The following is a 19,261-nucleotide window of genomic DNA, read 5'->3' as shown; positions in this document are numbered from 1 at the left end:
TCCCTATTAACGTCACCCCTCCGATTACCTGAAGAGGCGGGTGATGCGGTAGATGGCGTGTCGCTGCCATGTCCCTTGCCTATCTGGCCCCCCTTGGTGCCTCTGGTAGGTCTGGCCATGTATTTATCCATAATTAGCACAGTGGTGGAAAGAAATTTGTTGAAATCGAATGTAAGGAAACTGTTATTCCAAAGCACAAGACTCCAGATAGCCTGGCCCACCAACAGCTATCAGAGCAGAGGATGGCGCTGTGATGAACCCTATCCACTGCTCCCCATGTCCACCAGTCTCTAATACGAGCAGGAGAGACCGAAGATGTAAAGGTGTAAAGGAGGGGGGGGGGGGGTATCCGGCAATCAGGGTCAATACAGTCCCCAGGAGACAGCAATAGAGCCAGGAATACAGTAGAAGTGGGGGACAGTAGAAGTGGGGGGGGGGGGGGGGATGTTGTAGCTTACCCCAGCAGAATGGCAGCAGCTGTGTTGGAGAGCAGACTGTAGTACCAATACATCAAATTGACTCATTACATGCCTCTGAAGTCTGCGCCGTGCGCCGCCGCTGCGCTGTGGAGGAGAGCTACAGCGCCGGGCAGGTGAGAAGATGAAGGGAGGGGGACTGGAGCAGCAGCAGCGCTATTTCATTGGTAGTAAGCGCCGCTGCAGCATCCCCCTCTCCTTCCGCATTGGCTGCCCGGCGCTGATGTGGATGCTGGGATGCGGTTCCTCCGTCCCAGCATCCACAGCAGCGCCGGGCAGCCAATACGGAAGGAGAGGGGGATGCTGTAGCGGCGCTTACTACCAATGAAATAGCGCTGCTGCGGCTCCAGTCCCCCTCCCTCCTCCTCCTTCTCACCTGCCTGCACCGAGGGAGCTGCACGAGGAGCCTGTCAACGGGGAGATGGTAAGTATGCATCTCTCTTTCTCTCTCAGGGGGACACCGTCTGCCATAATGTGTAAAAAGGGAGCCTGGCTGCCGCAATGTGTAAAAAGGAGGACTGGCTGCCGCAATGTGTAAAAAGGGGGCCTGGCTGCCGCAATGTGTAAAAAGGGGGCCTGGCTGCCGCAATGTGTAAAAAGGGGGCCTGGCTGCCGCAATGTGTAAAAAGGGGGCCTGGCTGCCGCAATGTGTAAAAAGGGGTACTGGCTGCCATAATGTGTAAAAAGGGGTACTGGCTGCCGCAATGTGTAAAAAGGGGTACTGGCTGCCGCAATGTGTAAAAAGGGGTACTGGCTGCCGCAATGTGTAAAAAGGGGGACTGGCTGCCGCAATGTGTAAAAAGGGGGACTGGCTGCCGCAATGTGTAAAAAGGGGGACTGGCTGCCGCAATGTGTAAAAAGGGGGACTGGCTGCCGTAATGTGTAAAAAGGGGGACTGGCTGCCGCAATGTGTATAAAGGGGGACACCGTCTGCCGTAATGTGTAAAAACGGGGACGCTGTCTGCTGTAATGTTAAAAAAGGGGACGCTGTCTGCTGTAATGTGTAAAAAAGGGGACGCTGTCTGCCGCAATGTGTAAAAAGGGGGACTGGCTGCCGCAATGTGTTAAAAGGGAGACTGTCTGCTGTAATGTGTAAAAAGGGGGACGCTGTCTGCTGTAATGTATAAAAGGGGCTCTACCTGGTGTAGTGGCGCTACTGTGCAGCGTAATTTGAATAATGTAGACTACTGTGCACCGTAGTACGAATTGCTATTATTTTGTGGCCACGCCCCTATATATTTTTCACGCGCCTACGGCGCGCACTGCCCCTATCTTACATATGGGGGCGCCAATGTCGTTTCTTGCACACAGCGCTAAAATGCCTACTTACGGCACTGCTGTCACGTATCTCTTTCACCCATGCAAGCTCTTTGTGTGCCGGTAGCGCCACCACATTACAACTCTGTGTCCCTAAAATGGTTTCCTCCGGGGAGCAACTCCCTGCCTCAGATATGCCTCACGTGTACAGCACACTCACAGACACACTGGGACTTAATTGGGGACAGACCCACAGTAAAATCTGTCAGAGGAACACAGGATAGGAGCAGCCAGTTCACAATCCCAGCGCCAGGGTTGCCTGTGAACACAGTATGCCCACAGCCCAACAGCGCTTTTAAACAGTAATTCACACTATTAAAATGCACCACAATCGCTTTTTGCCCCCCTTAATAGCACCCTGTACTTGTCAGAAGTGGAGGAGAGGACCAGCGTGTTCTCTGCAGCCTGAGGAGAGAAAATGGCGCTGAGCAGTGTGCTGGCTGCCTGAGGAAGAAGCTCCGCCCCACAATGGCGCGTCCTTACACTCAGTATCCATGACAATATTTATACTGGCGGGGGTAGGGCTGTGCCAGCGGCATCTTATGCCCCCTTTTAGCCAGTTTGAGGTATATTTCTTGCTGCCCCCCCCCCCCCCCCCCGGGCAGCAATGGCACGCTGCGCTCCCGCCAGCCGTGCCAGACCTCAGCCGTCACTTGCTTGATAGAAGATCATTCTTCTCATACTCGCCTGTCTTCTGGCTCTGCGAAGGGGGTGACGGCGTGCTGTGGGAGTGAGCATCTAGACACGGCTAGCGTTCAGTACCCTTCAGGAGCTAATGGTGTCCTGTCAGCCAGAAGCAGAGCCATGAAACTGTTTAGGAAGTTGGTTCTGCTTCTGCCCCCTCAGTCCCACGAAGCAGGGAGTCTGATGCCAGCAGATCTCCCTGAAAATAAAAAACCTAACATAAGTCTTTTCAGATAAACTCAGTAGAGCTCCTCAGAGTGCATCCAGTCAGCCTGGGCACATTTCTAAAACGGAGGTCTGGAGGAGGGGCATAGAGGGAAGAGCCAGTTCACACCCAATGAAAAGTCTTTAGAGTGCCCATGTCTCCTGCGGATCCCGTCTATACCCCATGGTCTTGATGTCATCCCCAGCATCCTCTAGGACGTATGAGAAAGGGAGATTGGACTGTAATTGTCTACACACATCGGGTCTTGTCTGGTTTCAAGATTACTATTATGTTAGTCCTGGGGGTGGCGTTTATTTTTCACAGCAAGTTATATAGTAATTGGAGCGTAGAGAAGAGAGGCTCTGAGAATTTTTATAGTAAAGCCATGAAAATCCATCAGGGCTGGGGGCAGTGGATCGACAAAGCTGTTTAATTGCTTCAGTGATTTCCTGCTCTATAATTTAAGTATTATGGGCAGCCACTTGAGCTGCAGTTGGTTTGGGCAGGGAGCAGGAGTTTAAGGGTGAATAGCTTCAGTAGTGAGAGGGTTAATCTGGGCTGTAGGAGGTTGGTTGTAAAGAAATGCATTGAAGCTATGAAACGGTTTAGCCATTTCCTGGGGATTGTGAGTAGTGGAGCCATCTAAACAATTCAAGTGATTGTAGAATCGAGATCTGATATTCATGCAGTTTCAGCTTTTCTCTGTGCGGCCAATAGGCTGATAAGTAGTCCATGCAGAGTAGCTTTGTAACCTTCCCAGAGGGTTGAGGGATTACATCAGCAGTGGCATTGGTTAATAATCAGTTACAGCTGTGGTTAGGTCGTGAACATAGGACAGCTTCAAAAGATAACAATCATTTAGGCGCCATTTAGGGGTGGTGGCGGGAGCCTGGTAGTGGCTATGTCAAATGCTATGGCAGATTGGTCAGACTAGGAAACAGGAAGAGTCCAAGCCCCAAGGAGATATTGGGTCGTAGGCAGCTCGGTCCACAAAGTAGTCAATGTGTGTGTAAAGAACATGGCATGAGGAGTAATGGGTAGATCCTGTTGCTGAGGGGTGAGTATCTCACCATGCATCATAGAGGCACAGGGAAAATCTCTTTGCAATATTGGTCTTGGCATCCTCATCAGTGCTGAGAGCATCTTACATGCTGTACTAACATGGCACTGAGCATGGGGCTGCCAGATTCTGTGCCTGTGACCAGTGTTTAGCATTAGTACATTTGCTATTGCAGGAACAGCTGATCTTTATTTGGGTTTGATCACAATCGCCTCTATTGCTAACAGGTGTATACTAATCACATTTTATCATTTTCAATGTCATTGCTGAACTGTGGACCCAACTCCAGTCCTCTTATGAAAGGGCGCGCAGACTTCTGCAACCAGGATAGCAGGTTTTGTTTTGCAATTTACCATAAACTGTTTTTCACTTGACTTTTATTGTTCTTGAGTTCACATTAGAATGTAGATAATAGTCTGACATGAGTTTCCTTTATTTCAAGCTTTAGACCATAAACACCTGCAATTTCAATAAGGACGTGTAGACTTACAGTGAGTACCATCTACATTCTTCTGACAGGTTATAATAGCCACATTATTGCTGTCTATATAAAGAGACCTACATCAAAGAACACAATTCAATATTTTATATTTAGTAATAAGATAAAATTATATATATTCTCAATGAGATATTTCATGACTCCTGGAGCAATTACTTGGCGCCTTCCCATATACTACTGTACATCAAATACTCCCACTGGTGCTGCCTCCAGGGTTGGTGGAGAACTGGTCGCTAGTAGAGCTAAGCCACCATGAGAACTGAACAGGGTCATCTTTTTCCTATTAAACCAGTTGGAGATCTTAGGCCTAAATGTCCAAAATTTGCTTACCATAAATGGAATGCTACTTGCTGTTAATTTCCTAGATCTCTACGCACCTCTGAGTCATTTTAGTGAGCAGGCTAGCTATTTGCTTGGCATGGGCTACCTAGGTACGTTTTGTATGAGTGGATGTATGGAGAATCATAAGTTTTAGATTTCTAGTGTTCCTAATGTATTATGTAAATAAAAATAATTGAAAAAAAATGCAACGCTAAAGTGTATTTGGTTTTATGAACAATGTTTAAATAATAATATAAAAATACACATTACTGATAATATACAAGCAAATCTGGAAATACATGCTGCAGTTTGTAGTTCCACAACAACTGGAGAGGAACTGGTTGCCTGTGTTAGCAGAGAAGAAGAACCAAGGTTCCTGTGACATTTCTGTCACTGTGCTACAAGCCCGGCCCATTTGTGATGTCCGCACCACAGGTCTTTTCGTTGTTGATCAAATACAAATGTTCCTTGAAAGATCAGGAAAGTTATAGCATTCTTTGTCATCTGCTATTATATAAGAATAAATAACAGTTTTAAAATCAAATTCACATTATGTATCCTTTGTACTAGTCATCTTTATTATGTTGCAGTTCCCACGTAGAAATATTTCCTCTGTCCTGAAGAAAAGATTAAATAAGAATGTTAATAATATACACATATAGAGAGATATCAATAATCAGAAGGAAGGGTATGTGTGAACGCACTGTAAACAAAGGGAAAATGAGAAAGGATCTGTTTTTGGTGCACAAATGTGTGAATTTTTAATAAAACATAACTTTTAATTCTTACCTTAAATATATATATATATATATATATATATATATATATATATATATATATATATATATAAAATGACATGTTTTATTTCATGTCCTCTGAGTTGACTTCTGCAAAATATTTAAAAAAACATATAAACTATATGTGAGAGGTGATCTGCCGATTTCATTGATATTATATACATAAGGCATTTCTATCTTGAAACCTGGCACTATATGTGAGAGGTGATTCGGAGTACACCTTACTGTTTACATCACAAGAAACTCTCCCCCAATAGGATCCCGTATAAATATATAGCATGCTAGTCCTGTATCTATTACCGTGGATATAATTGGAAAGACAGGAATAATATCACGACGGCCTTGCATTAAATGAACCTGTGGCACGCAACTGCATAACAACTGTTGCAGGATACATATGATTATTATGATACAAAGTTCTATCTAACACTATTTCTGGGCAATGAGCCAAGGATTTCATAAGAACACTAAAGTGACACATTGTTATAAATTTATGATTATATAATACACGTTTGTATCCAATGTTTCTTCCAGGCAATATGCCAAAATGTCTATAAGAGTACATCAACGACATTGTGTCATATTAATATCCACAATATTTAATAAAAGTAGATACACAATATCAGGAATTTATACAGAGACATAAATTATAGAGAACAGATACCAAAGAGACGCTCAGTAGTTTAATATTTGTGTTTATTTTCCTTTTTCTTTTTAGTAATTCACAGTGTTGTCATCACATTAATTTCATATGTTTTTTAAATATTTTGCAGAAATCAACTCAGAAGACATGAAATAAACATGTCATTATACACACACACATATATATATTTAAGATATGAATTAAAAGTTATGTTTTATGAAAAATTCATACATTTGTGCACCAAAAACAGATCCTCTCTCCTTTTCCCTTTGTTTGCTATATGTACTCTTACATGATCTGTGGTAGCACCCCCACTATCTGCTCAATCAATTGATACAGTATTGAAATTTGGGGGTATCTCCTTACATATATTTATATGAGATAGACACGATCATTCCAGTGCAACAGTTCCCTCTCTCTCCCCCTTCCCTTCTATCAAAATTGAACAAACTGTAAATACAGTGCCACATGGATACCAAACATGGTTATTTCTGGTTTTGGTTGTCTCTTCTATATAAGTACAAGTAAAGTGATGACTTCGAAAACAATGTGCGAGTCTTAAATCTGAAATCAGTGTGTAGATCTGCCCATACACCCCAAGACTAATACAGATGGTCAGCTTTACATATCACAAGTCTGTAATAAATAACATTGTCGCTATACAAAGTGTTCACCTTTTCTGGAATCACAATAAATTAGGGAATTCTAATACGCCTTTCAGACATACGCTTAAAAACCAGGTTTTTGCACGTGAACGCGCATCAGCCTATGTCTGAAAGGTTCGACCCAGATTGACAGTCCTGGGTCCATGACCCTGGTTGCCATCAGGGTTTTTCCCGGGACTTGCAACCTGGGTTGACGACCCGGCATATGTCTGAAAAGGTGCAACATGGGTCTTGATGACACGGCTCATGCCTAAAAGAAATTAACTGGCCAGGGACAGTAAAGCTTGGATATGACACCAGCTCTAAGTTCCCACTGAAAGCTGGAAGACCCAGGTCCGGTGTGAGGAGTGTCATCATGGGTTATTTCAGGGTCGTCACATGTGTGAAAGGTGTAAACCCGTGTTCTGTGTCCCGGGTCCGTGCCGGGTTGAAGACAGGCTTTTATATTTGAAAGGGGTAACAGCTGGTTATGTCAAATAAAATAGAGGATTTTCTTTACTATAAATGAAAAGTACCTCCAATAATGAATTATGATAGTATTCAAACCCTATGTTTCATTACCTAGAAGCACTTTTAGCTGCAGTTACAGCTTGTAGTCTATTTGGGAGAGTCTCTACCAGCTTTGCAGATCTGGACGGCAATTTTCACCCACTTGTCTTTACACTAAAGTTTTAGTTCCACCAGTTGCAATTAGTAGGGGTTATTCAGAGATGTTAGCAAACCAAAAAAGTTAGCAATTGGGCAAAATCATGTTGCACTGCAGGTGGGGCAGAATGTAACATGAATGGGGGGCAGAATGTAACTCTGAATAACCCCCAGCAGCTTTGACAATCTGCCACTCAGTACACATACCAAGTTGAGGAAAGGCTCTATGGTCTGAGGAAACCAAAAGGTAAAATGGACTAACATGCATTTTGGCAAACTCTAGGCAATATTTTACGTGAGCTTTCCTCTGCAATGGTTTTCTTTTTGCAGATCTGTGTTGTCCCACGGACAGTTTATAGCGTCACTGCCATGGAAGACTGTTAAAGAGGCTTATAGCAATTTCATTAGTTACAGAATCCCCATTTGTTAGCTTTTTTTTTTTTTGCATTTTTTTACGATGACCTGATAAATGCTTCTGGCATATTAAGTCTTTAAAATATTACAGTCTTCCCTTGATTGTTGCTTTCCAGTTACCTTTGATTAGATTTACTTTGGATGTTCTTTATTCTTCATGGTGAAGCTCGTTTGGAAATGAATTTACCAACTGCAGGAATTCTTATTTTTAATGCAACACTGTATACAGGTGGACTCCAAGCAGTTATGTCCCCTCTTAAGACAACTAATTGCATCAGAAATTAGGGGTGAATACTTATGTAATCAGTTATTTGTAAATAGTTAAGAATATCCTCTACATTTTTTCATTTAACATTTTGATTCCATAATGTAAAAATGTGAAGACTGTATAATAAATGTACAAATGAATGCCCTACTGGCTGATGCAGTTGAATGTATGCCCAGTTGCAGGTAAGTATAGGAAATGCTGTTATACACACTTCAATTGTATCTACACTTACAACATAAGAGGTCTTACTGGGTTGTAATGGGGCATTCCCATGTAGGCAAAGGTCAGTGAAAGCATGTGGGATATGGGCCTGATCCACAGTTGTACATCAATACATTCGCAGTATCTGTGTACCAATATGCAAATGTCTCAGCAGACAGGATTCGTATTGAGACATCCACCTGCGGCAACTGCGTACAAAAACACATAGCGTGATCACAGATCCTTCCATAATCGGTCGCACAGAATGGCCATCAGAAAACACCAGAGCCATCTGTAATGCATACGGGATCACACACGCAGGCTGAGACACGCCCCAAAAACAAGCCACCACTCCCCATTACCACCCCCCCTAAAAAAAAATAAAAAAAAAAATAGAGTCCCTTCCTGTCAATCAGTGTGCAAATAAATCCTCTCTACATACCAGCTTTCGCAAAACTATTGTAGGAACATGCGCAGTGCTGCTCAGGTGCATGTGCGGTTGGCTGATAATTGCTCAATTGCGAAAACATCGACATAGTGCACAACTATGAATCAGGTCCTACGTGAAGTTGGTAGAAAGTGGGGGATCAGGAGACCCTTGGTGCTTCAATGGGGACAAAAGCAGCCTCTTGCCAACACCTAAGGATCTATCCCAAGATCCAGATAGATTTCAGAAAAGGAGGGTGGGAGTGGTGTGGATGCCTTGATAATGAGAGACCAGCTCTGGAATGCATTGGCCAGGAGGAAATATTGGAAGTTGGAAGTCTGGTCCTGCTGCACAGAGGAAGTATTAAAGCTCTTTTTATATGAGATTTGACTGGAACCTCATCTGCACCACAAAGAAACCATGATAGGAGTCAATACATTACACCCACTGTGAGTACCAGTACGCACCCTTTGATGTCCTCAATAAAAGATAATGTTAAATGCGTGTTTTACACCTTAAGAGTGTAAGTAAGGTATGAATTCCTAGCATCACAGCTAGACACGATTCTTGCTAAAAGAAATCAACTTTTAAGCCTATTATTCGATTTAAAGATACCTATATGTGGCATTTCCGTCTTAGTTATGTGAGCACAGTATGCAAGCTTCATCCCATTTGCTAATCACTAATAACACACAAGGTTTATTTGAATGTACTACATATGGGGACTATCAATTTTTTTTAATTCATGTATCAACTGAATCACCGAGATGATGATTGAAATGTGAAACAATGAAAATATGATGCCAGAGATCCGATCCGCCATTCACTTCTCCTAATGAAAAAAAAACAGCTTAGGATAAGTATAATTCAATTATAAATGAAAATCCCCTCTCCCTACATTAGCGCCATCTTCCACACAACTCCCACCCTCTTTTCCTATGTGAAAGAGAACATACACCTTCTTAGAGGCATAATACAGGGCAAGTACAAGTGTGCACTGATGATGACTACAAGTTGAGAATACCGCTTTCGGCTTTAATGCCCTTCGTCAGGCTACGTGTACAGACAAACACACAATAAAGTGCTCACCTTAAATCATCCCCACACTCAGGCACCTGGTGTTGGGCGGCCGCGGGTCCCGGCGGTGACGCTGCTCGAATTCCGGGAAGAGGTCACCAATCTGACCTCACAGTGTCACGCGCTCAGTTGCCGCGGCAACCCGCCGCCGTAGCCTAGTGACAGAAACTCTGATACTATAAGACAAATGGTAACAGTGTAGTAATTCATAATAAGGGCCCATCTATGTTATGAATTAATAATCTCATTATCTCAGTAGGGGACCCAAAAATGTATAACAAGCCAGGCACATATGTAGAGGCGTTCACATTGCAAGCTACTTACGACTCGGAGCAAAGCACCACCAATTTACTTGCAACTTTGCTTTACACCCATAATGTCTGCATACTCACATACATGAACAAAAAATACTAACCTTAATATTAATTCCATATCCAGCTAGATTCTGGCGCAGTATGTCACATGCATGCATGAGAGGCTCTCTTTCTTTCATCATCCCTCTCCTCTTCTCCTTGCTTTCTTCCTTAGAAAGGGCAGACTCTCGGGCCAACCCTTTCATAGTCTCGTCTGTTACTAAGGCAAAGTTACGCACTTTACTTCTGAAATCTACAATTTCTTCAGCCAAGTTTGAGAGAAGTGCAGAACTTTTGTCTTCTACAGTGACCTAGACAAATCCGTACGAGATGGAAAATACTTCAACATCCAGTTTTACCACTCACTGCTCAACTTTTGAGAACAGTCTGTTCAAGGCTAAATAGCATTGTCCTACAATCAAAACTAGTTACTAATTGAAAGTGACTCACTCAATTGAAACATTTGACAGCTCCATCTTTACCTTCCGTGTTATAGAATTAAACTTGTTTGTAGAAGAACATATAGTACATAATAACGGATGTAAATGGCTGAATATTTTCTATAAAGCTGCCAATGTCCCAGGGAATAAACATCCCCTAAGCAGTGAGCCGTAAACACGCAGCACAGAAGGGCAGATAAATAAGATCATCCACTGGCCGTGTTATAAACATGTTTCGATGACTGCCGTGTTGAACGAGAACAGTGGTTATAAAGGGCACACATGAGTTAATTATTTGATTCAGGTGTTAGTTATGTCACAGAGTAAAAGTAGCCATCCATGTCTTGGAAATAAAAACACTCAGTTCTGTACTGCTTAAGCTAAATCTGGCAAGGCAGCTAATGAGAGCCAAGTTCATCTAAGGCCAGGCCCTCGTGGGGAGGCAGCTGTAAACTGAACCATCCATATGGCCTGTCACTGCAGCTTTGGTTTCATGTGTCTGTCTGAATTGTAGACTAAATAAAACAGACTGCTGTTTCCTTAAACATTGCTTGCCAGTATTCCCAAGTACTTACAAATAAATGAAACTGTATAGCCCAATTATCCATGTATTGTCACCACAAAAACTGCTACTGTACCCCAGCGGTAGTATGAAGAGAGGATTCTTGAACATTTCCAAAATAAAAACAAACCACTCAGGGCCGGATTAAGGTCTGTGGGGGCCTTTGGGCAACAATGTTGTGGGGGCCCCTATGAATAAAATTATCAAAGTGAATATATATATATACACACACACACACACACACACACACACACACACACACATATATATATATACTGCTAACCTATGCTGTGAAAGAAGTATTTTTATACAAGCCGCCAGGAGTGCAGCACCTCTGACCTGCGTGTGTGTGTGTGTGTGTGTAAATATATATACATACACACACACACACACACATATATATATATATATATATATATACACACACACACATATACATATATACACACACACACACACACACACACTCACACATTGAGGTGAGGGTGGGGGGCTGACAGTGCGAACTGGGGGGACCCCATGGTGACACACATTTGGGTCTGGGGAGGGAGGGGGAGCATGCTGACATAATGTGGCATGGTGACACATATGGGACCTGGGGGGACATACTGGAGTGATGCTCACACATGGGCGTGGGGTGGGGGCAAAGCACACAGTAAAGGTGTTCAGCACATGGAGTGCAGCTACACCGCTACCTCCATTGGAGATAGTCAATTCTCAGCTCTGACAGTCAGCAGCGCTGGCTAGGTTGTGGAGGAAGATGAGGGGTAGGGAAATCAGGAACTGACAGCACCCGCCTCTGCTCCCCCAGCTCCACTGTCTGCGTCGCCCAGAAAATGCCCCCCAGTGTCACACACTGACTAAAGAGCAGGCTACTCACATGGGAGATTGCAGAACCCAGCCACACCAAGCTGCCACCGCTGAGGTCTGAGTTGCAGGGGAACCCGGCGCCTGATTCAGCAGCTCCGCTGGCATACCACTGGTATGCTGTGACCACACAGTGGGCGGCTCAGTGAAGTGAGTGTCTCACGGGATTTGACTTCCTGTGAGACTTATTGTGTGCAACGCCTCGGCGCTGCGACTGAACAGGGAGGCAGTTTTAATAGTGCCAGCGGCGGGCAGCAAAGCAATTAGATCCTGGGTATGATTCAGGGGGATATGGGGGCCCCTATTGTGTGAGGGACCCGGGACGACTGCCCCTGTTGACCCTCCTTTAATCCGGCCCTGAAACCACTTCATACAAGGGCATAACTAGAACTTTGTGGGCCTCCCAGCAAAATCTTGAAAGATCCCCTACCAAGAGGGAGAAAAACAAACAAAAAAACACATTTGCCACATATGAAAAACAAAACAAAAAAACCCACAACATTGGCCCCCACATGGAAATAAAAACAAATAAAAAAAATAAAACACCCAGCACTGCAGGCACATTATATTCCGCATAGTGCCCCCAATTCGTATAATATGCCACACAGTGCCCCCAATTCGCATAATATGCCACACAGTGCCCCCCAATTCGCATAATATGCTGCAGTGATCGTAATGCACATAATATGCTATACTGTGCCTCCCAATTCACATAATATGCTGCGCTGTGTCCTCAATTCACAACACTTGCCACAGTGTGTCACCAATTCACATAAAACTGATCTCCAGCTTGCTCACCTGTTTCACTGTATCAACAGTGGTTTATAAATGGCCTGTGTCTACCAACCCATGTGGAGACCAATAGAGGAGGTTGCATCGCCAGCTGGGTTGTCTTTATCAGCAGAAGCCCTAGTCTCTCCCCACCCCCTCCTCCTAGAAAGGGGCAGAGTCTGCCCCTAGCTCCCCAGCCAGAGCCTTTGTAAGGGCAAAATGGCCTCGTGGGAATTGTAGTTCTTTATCTGAGCAGTAAAAGTTAAACTACAAATCCCACCTGCCACTCTTCTTCCTTCTCTGGCCGGCCGAGTGCCTCATGCTGACAGGTAAGTCAGGTTGAATCCCAGCAGTCCAAACTCCATGTGTGATGGGGTGCAGAGGGAGCAGCGGGCCCTGCAGCCAGTACGAGCCCCATAGCAGCTGCATCCCCTGCAAACACGGTAGTTACACCACTGACTTCATATTTTAACATGGGTACTACACTTAGAACTGTCCATGAGAAATGAGATAGTTTGTCACCATCCAATAAATTTACTAATGTTAAGATATAAAAGTCTATTTAAAGCTATATTACACTAGCAAAGTATTTTTAGATGTGTACAACAGGACCAACCACAAGCCCCAATGAAAAGCTGTGTTTTCTTGTTATAGGGTCCTCTGTTAAAAATGGAAATCTTTATTTACATATTGAATATTTGGCATCCACCCAGTATTTAAAAAGTGAAAATGGCAGCTACCACTGACAGATGCAAGGAAGCAGGGCCAGCACAACCCACTCTGCAAAGTCTGCAAAGCAAGGAGATGCCGGGCTGGAGAGGCACTCTCTCTGCTGTGCTAACCTGCTGGTGCTGTCCTCTGTTGCTGTCAGCTGCGAATGTCAAACTCTATGACAGGTATCGGCACTGGCTGCGTGAAGCGCAGCTCTTCCCGTGTCAGGTTCCTCACTCCTCCCCGCTTCACCTGTCAAGCTGTATGACAGGCAGCGGCAGTGGCTCTTTCATGTCCAATATATCCCGCTTACACACACCATGCAATATTACTGTGGGCATTGTGTGTGCAAGGGGCACTACTACTGTGGGCATTGTGTGTGCAAGGGGCACTACTACTGTGGGCATTCTGCGTGTATATTGGGCACTACTACTGTGGGCATTCTGTGTAAGGGGCACTACTACTGTGGGCATTCTGTGTAAGGGGCACTACTACTGTGGGCATTCTGTGTAAGGGGCACTACTACTGTGGGCATTCTGTGTAAGAGGCACAACTACTGTGGGCATTCTGTATATAAGCAGCACTACTGTGGGCGTTTTGTGTAAGGGGTACTACTACTGTGGACATTGTGTCTATAAGGGGCACTACCGTGCAACATAATGTGAATAAGGGGCAATACTGTGTGGTGTAACATGAATAAGGGACATCACTATGGTGTAATATGAATCAGGGGCACTATGTGCGGTGAATAGGATTGTGCTATGTGTGGCATAATTTGAATTGAATGTGTGGCATAATTTGAATGGTACTAATTTGTGACCACACAACTTCCTTGTGAGGCCACACCCTCTTCTTGCAAAATGCGTGCCTACGCCTTAATTTTTTTATTGTTACTCAAACAACAGATTTTGGTAGATTAAGTTTGCTCAACTATGTGACAAAACCCCCCAAAGACTAGCCTTGAAGAGGATGAAAATATATGAAGTGACTAGATTGGTGTATTCCAAATCCGGTCCTCAGGGAACTATGTCAGTGCATGTTTTCCATATCTCATTGCTGGAGCACAGGTGTATTCATTACTGTCTGACATGTTTTAAAAGAACCGCAGACGGTGCTATTTATTTAAGTTGTGATTCTGAGAGGAGGCCTGGAGTTGGGAAACCCAGGCTGAGATGAAGGATGAATACTGTCCACTATGGGTATTACCTGTTTCTGTAGCAATGAAATTCCCAGTAGATCCAGAAACTGCTCCACATAAGACACAATGGCACCATAAATCAGAGGACTCCGAGCATGCTGTACACCCTGCAAGGCATCACAATCATGTTAAAGCAAATACTATCATCCATCACTTAGTTTTTAATATAGATTATAAATTATATGCTGTGTTTGTTAAAAGTTCATCATTTCTATATGCTGCAGTAATCAAACCCAAACTTATAGTCTGTATCCTACTGACATCGAATAGGAAACATACTGCAAGAAGGGATGGCACAATGTGAAGATCAGAAGACGTGGCAGTAAAGCCTTGAGGTAAAATATGTAACATTCACAAGCATTGTGTGTAAGCAGTTGGTCACAAAAATACATCTGAAGAGAGATCAAACTGGAATTCATACAAAAAGTAACCATCAGTATTATGGATGTCCCAACAATAAGGCTGCTTTCTGGTGTCTGCAGAATGTGGAAAAGATTCCTGTAGTGGACTTTAATATTACAGGTTGAGTATCCCATATCCAAATATTCCGAAATAAGGAATAGTCCGAAATACGGAATATTTTGAGTGAGACTGAGATAGTGAAACCTTTGTTTTCTGATGGTTCAATGTAAACAAACTTTGTTTAATACACAAAGTAATTAAAAATATTGTATTAAATGACCTTCAGGCTGTGTGTATAAGGTGTATATGAAACATAAATGAATTGTGTGAATGTACACACACTTTGTTTAATGCACAAAGTTATTAAAAATATTGTCTAAAATGACCTTCAGGCTGTGTGTATAAGGTGCATATAAAACAGAAATGTATTCTGTGCTTAGACAAGAGTCCCATCACCATGATATCTCATTATGGTATGCAATTATTCCAAAATACGGAAAAATCCGATATCCAAAATACCTCTGGTCCCAAGCATTTTGGATAAGGGATACTCAACCTGTAACTGAATAACAGACCAGTTGGTGACGAGAACACCTAAATTAGATATTCATTTAGAATAACAGGAGTTGGTATGCGCAGTCCAAAAGCTCAGTTAGCACAATAATTAAACATGGAGAAAAGGCAGCAGCTTCTAATAGGGAACTCTATTTTTTGTTTCACTCAATATTAAAAGTACTATGTTCTACTAATTTATGAACCAAACAGATCCACTGATTGGACACTAAAATATAAATAAAAAAATATATTGAGGAAATGGGTTTGTGGAGCGAAAATATGAAACAAAAAAAATAATATTTTAAACCTACCAGTAAATCTTTTTCTCCTAGTCTGTAGAGGATGCTGGGGACTCCCTAAGGACCATGGGGTATAGACGGGCTCCGCAGGAGACATGGGCATTCTAAAGACTTTAGATTGGTGTGCACTGGCTCCTCCCTCTATGCCCCTCCTCCAGACCTCAGTTAAAGAACTGTGCCCAGAGGAGACGTACAGTACGAGGAATGGATTTTTGTTAACCTAAGGGCAAGATACATACCAGCCCACACCATCCACACAGTACAACATGGAATATACTAACCAGTTAACCGTATGAAACAAAACAGCATCAGCCAGAGACTGATCAAACTGTAACATAACCCTTCAGTAAGCAATAACTATATACAAGCCTTGCAGAATTTAGTCCGCACTGGGACGGGCGCCCAGCATCCTCTACGGACTAGGAGAAAAAGATTTACCGGTAGGTTTAAAATCTTATTTTCTCTTACGTCCTAGAGGATGCTGGGGACTCCGTAAGGACCATGGGGATTATACCAAAGCTCCAGATCGGGCGGGAGAGTGCGGATGACTCTGCAGCACCGATTGAGCAAACATGAGGTCCTCATCAGCCAAGGTATCAAACTTATAGAATTTAGCAGAAGTGTTTGAACCCGACCAAGTAGCTGCTCGGCAAAGTTGTAATGCCGAGACACCTCGGGCAGCCGCCCAAGAAGAGCCCACCTTCCTAGTGGAATGGGCCTTTACCGAATTTGGTAACTGCAATCCAGCCGTAGAATGAGCCTGCTGAATCGTGTTACAGATCCAGCGGGCAATAGTCTGCTTAGAAGCAGGAGCGCCAACCTTGTTGGCTGCATACAGGACAAACAGTGCCTCTGTTTTCCTAACCCGAGCCGTCCTGGCTACATAAACTTTTAAGGCCCTGACTACATCAAGAGACTTGGAATCCTCCAAGTCACCCGTAGCCACAGGCACCACCATAGGTTAGTTCATATGAAACGATGAAACCACCTTAGGCAGAAATTGAGGACGAGTCCTCAACTCTGCTCTATCCACATGGAAAATCAGATAAAGGCTTTTGTGAGACAAAGCCGCCAATTCGGACACCCGCCTCGCAGATGCCAAGGCTAACAACATGACCACTTTCCAAGTGAGAAATTTTAACTCAACTGTTTGAAGAGGTTCAAACCAGTGTGACTTAAGGAACTGTAACACCACGTTAAGGTCCCATGGCGCCACTGGGGGCACAATAGGAGGCTGGATGTGCAGCACTCCCTTTACAAAAGTCTGGACTTCTGGGAGAGAAGCCAATTCCTTCTGAAAGAATATTGACAGGGCCGAAATCTGCACCTTAATGGAGCCTAACTTTAGGCCCATATCCACTCCTGTCTGCAGAAAGTGGAGAAAACGTCCCAGGTGGAAATCTTCCGTAGGAGGATTCTTGGCTTCACACCAAGATACATATTTCCTCCAGATACGGTGATAATGTTTCGCCGTCACCTCCTTCCTAGCTTTTATCAGAGTAGGGATGACTTCCCTTGGAATACCTTTCCCAGCTAGGATTTGGCGTTCAACCGCCATGCCGTCAAACGTAACCGCGGTAAGTCTTGGAACACGCAGGGCCCCTGCTGCAACAGGTCCTCCCTGGGAGGAAGAGGCCACGGATCTTCTGTGAGCATCTCCTGAAGATCTGAATACCAGGCCCTTCGAGGCCAATCCAGAACAATGAGTATTGTCTGGACTCTTTTTTGTCTTATGATTCTCCGTATTTTTGAGATGAGTGGAAGAGGAGAGAAGACATAGACCGACGGAAACACCCACGGTGTCACCAGGGAATCTACCGCTACAGCCTGAGGGTCCCTTGACCTGGAACAATACCTCCAAAGTTTCTTGTTGAGGCGTGACGCCATCATGTCTATAATGAGGAAGCCCCTAACGACTTATCTCTGCAAAAACTTCTTGATGCAGACCCCACTCTCCTGGATGGAGATCGTGTCTGCTGAGGAAGTCTGCTTCCCAGTTGTCCACTCCCGGAATGAAGACTGCTGACAGCGCGCTTACGTGATTTTCCGCCCAGCGAAGAATCCTGGTGGCTTCCACCATTGCCACTCTGCTCCTTGTCCCGCCTTGGCGGTTTACATGAGCCACTGCTGTGACGTTGTCCGATTGAATCAGAACAGGTAGGTCGCGAAGAAGAGTCTCCACTTGTCGTAGGCCGTTGTATATGGCCCTTAATTCCAGCACGTTGATGTGTTGACAAGCCTCCTGACTTTATGGAAACGGGGCCTGGACTGGACTTTTTATATACAAAGTCAGTTTGGGGGTGAGCTTTTAGGGCTCCCTATATTGCTCTGGCTGGACCACCTTGGGGCATCACCACCTTACATTTACTTTTAACACTTATATCACATTGTGTTTGTTTTATATTTATGTAGCTTTTTTCACATATCTTTTACACTTATAACACTGCTCAGCTAAACTTCACATTCTAACACACTGACACTTTACTGCTGTCCTCTTCTTTTCTTTTACATTCAGCAGCCTCTTTCATTTGCTTAACACTGATCTTTCACTCCTATCCTTTTTCTGTGTGATGCCCTGGGGTGGTTTGGCTGGGGTGGTCTGGGGGTGCTGTGCGTCCCGGAGGTGAACCCCTATAGTGTTAGGGACCTGTCCGATGAGGTCACCGTGAAGCAGGTGGGCAGGCTCATATACTGGCCAATATATGTCAAGAACCTCAAATATATTATGGTTATAATAATTTTAATGGTGTATGGTGCACCTGCACCCTTTGTTCCTATGTTGTAGTATTGAAGCCTCCTGGCTTGACCACAGTCCCTGAAAATGTCTTCCTTGTGTGACTGCTCCCGATCGTCGGAGGCTCGCCTCCGTGGTTACCAGAACCCAGTCTTGAATGCCGAACCCGCGACCCTCTAGAAGGTGAGCACTCGGCAGCCACCACAGGAGAGAGACCCTGGCCCTGGGGGACAGGCTTATTTTCTGATGTATTTGTAGATGGGACCCCGACCACTTGTCCAGAAGGTCCCACTGAAATGTCCTCGCATGGAACCTGCCGAAAGGGATGGCCTCGTAGGCCGCCACCATCTTTCCCAATACTCTAGTGCATTGATGAACTGACACTCTTTTTGGCTTTAACAGGACTCTGACCATGCTCTGGAGTTCCTGGGCTTTTTCCGTTGGGAGAAAAACCCTCTTCTTTTCCGTGTCCAGAATCATGCCTAAAAATGATAGCCGAGTCGTTGGAATCAACTGCGACTTTGGCAGATTTAAGATCCAGCCGTGTTGCTGCAGCACTCTCAGGGAGAGTGACACGCTTTTCAGCAACTAATCTCTCGATCTCGCTTTTATCAGGAGATCGTCCAAGTATGGGATAAATTGTGACTCCTTGCCTGCGTAGGAGCACCAT

General features: G+C 44.2%; 1 protein-coding gene across 2 annotated transcripts in view; it reads right to left on the bottom strand.

Annotated features, from left to right (window-relative positions):
* Positions 1-4,783: 4,783 nt before the first annotated feature.
* CARS2 (cysteinyl-tRNA synthetase 2, mitochondrial) overlaps positions 4,784-19,261 on the bottom strand; it is a 208,820-nt gene continuing 194,342 nt past the window's right edge. Inside the window, exons 13-15 of one of the 2 annotated variants that reach the window (XM_063953166.1) lie at positions 14,610-14,708; positions 10,115-10,363; positions 4,784-5,179 (exon numbers count right to left, since the gene is read on the bottom strand). In XM_063953166.1, the coding sequence (XP_063809236.1) occupies positions 5,129-5,179; positions 10,115-10,363; positions 14,610-14,708 (399 nt within the window). In that variant the 3' untranslated portion in view covers positions 4,784-5,128. Of the gene's footprint in view, positions 5,180-8,566; positions 9,455-10,114; positions 10,364-14,609; positions 14,709-19,261 lie in introns of those variants that run through there. The other variant, XM_063953167.1, reaches the window with a different exon arrangement.

The sequence above is a fragment of the Pseudophryne corroboree genome, chromosome 2 (genome assembly GCF_028390025.1).
Source record: "Pseudophryne corroboree isolate aPseCor3 chromosome 2, aPseCor3.hap2, whole genome shotgun sequence".
NCBI lineage: Eukaryota > Metazoa > Chordata > Amphibia > Anura > Myobatrachidae > Pseudophryne > Pseudophryne corroboree.
This window is presented reverse-complemented; position numbering and strand designations above follow the sequence as displayed.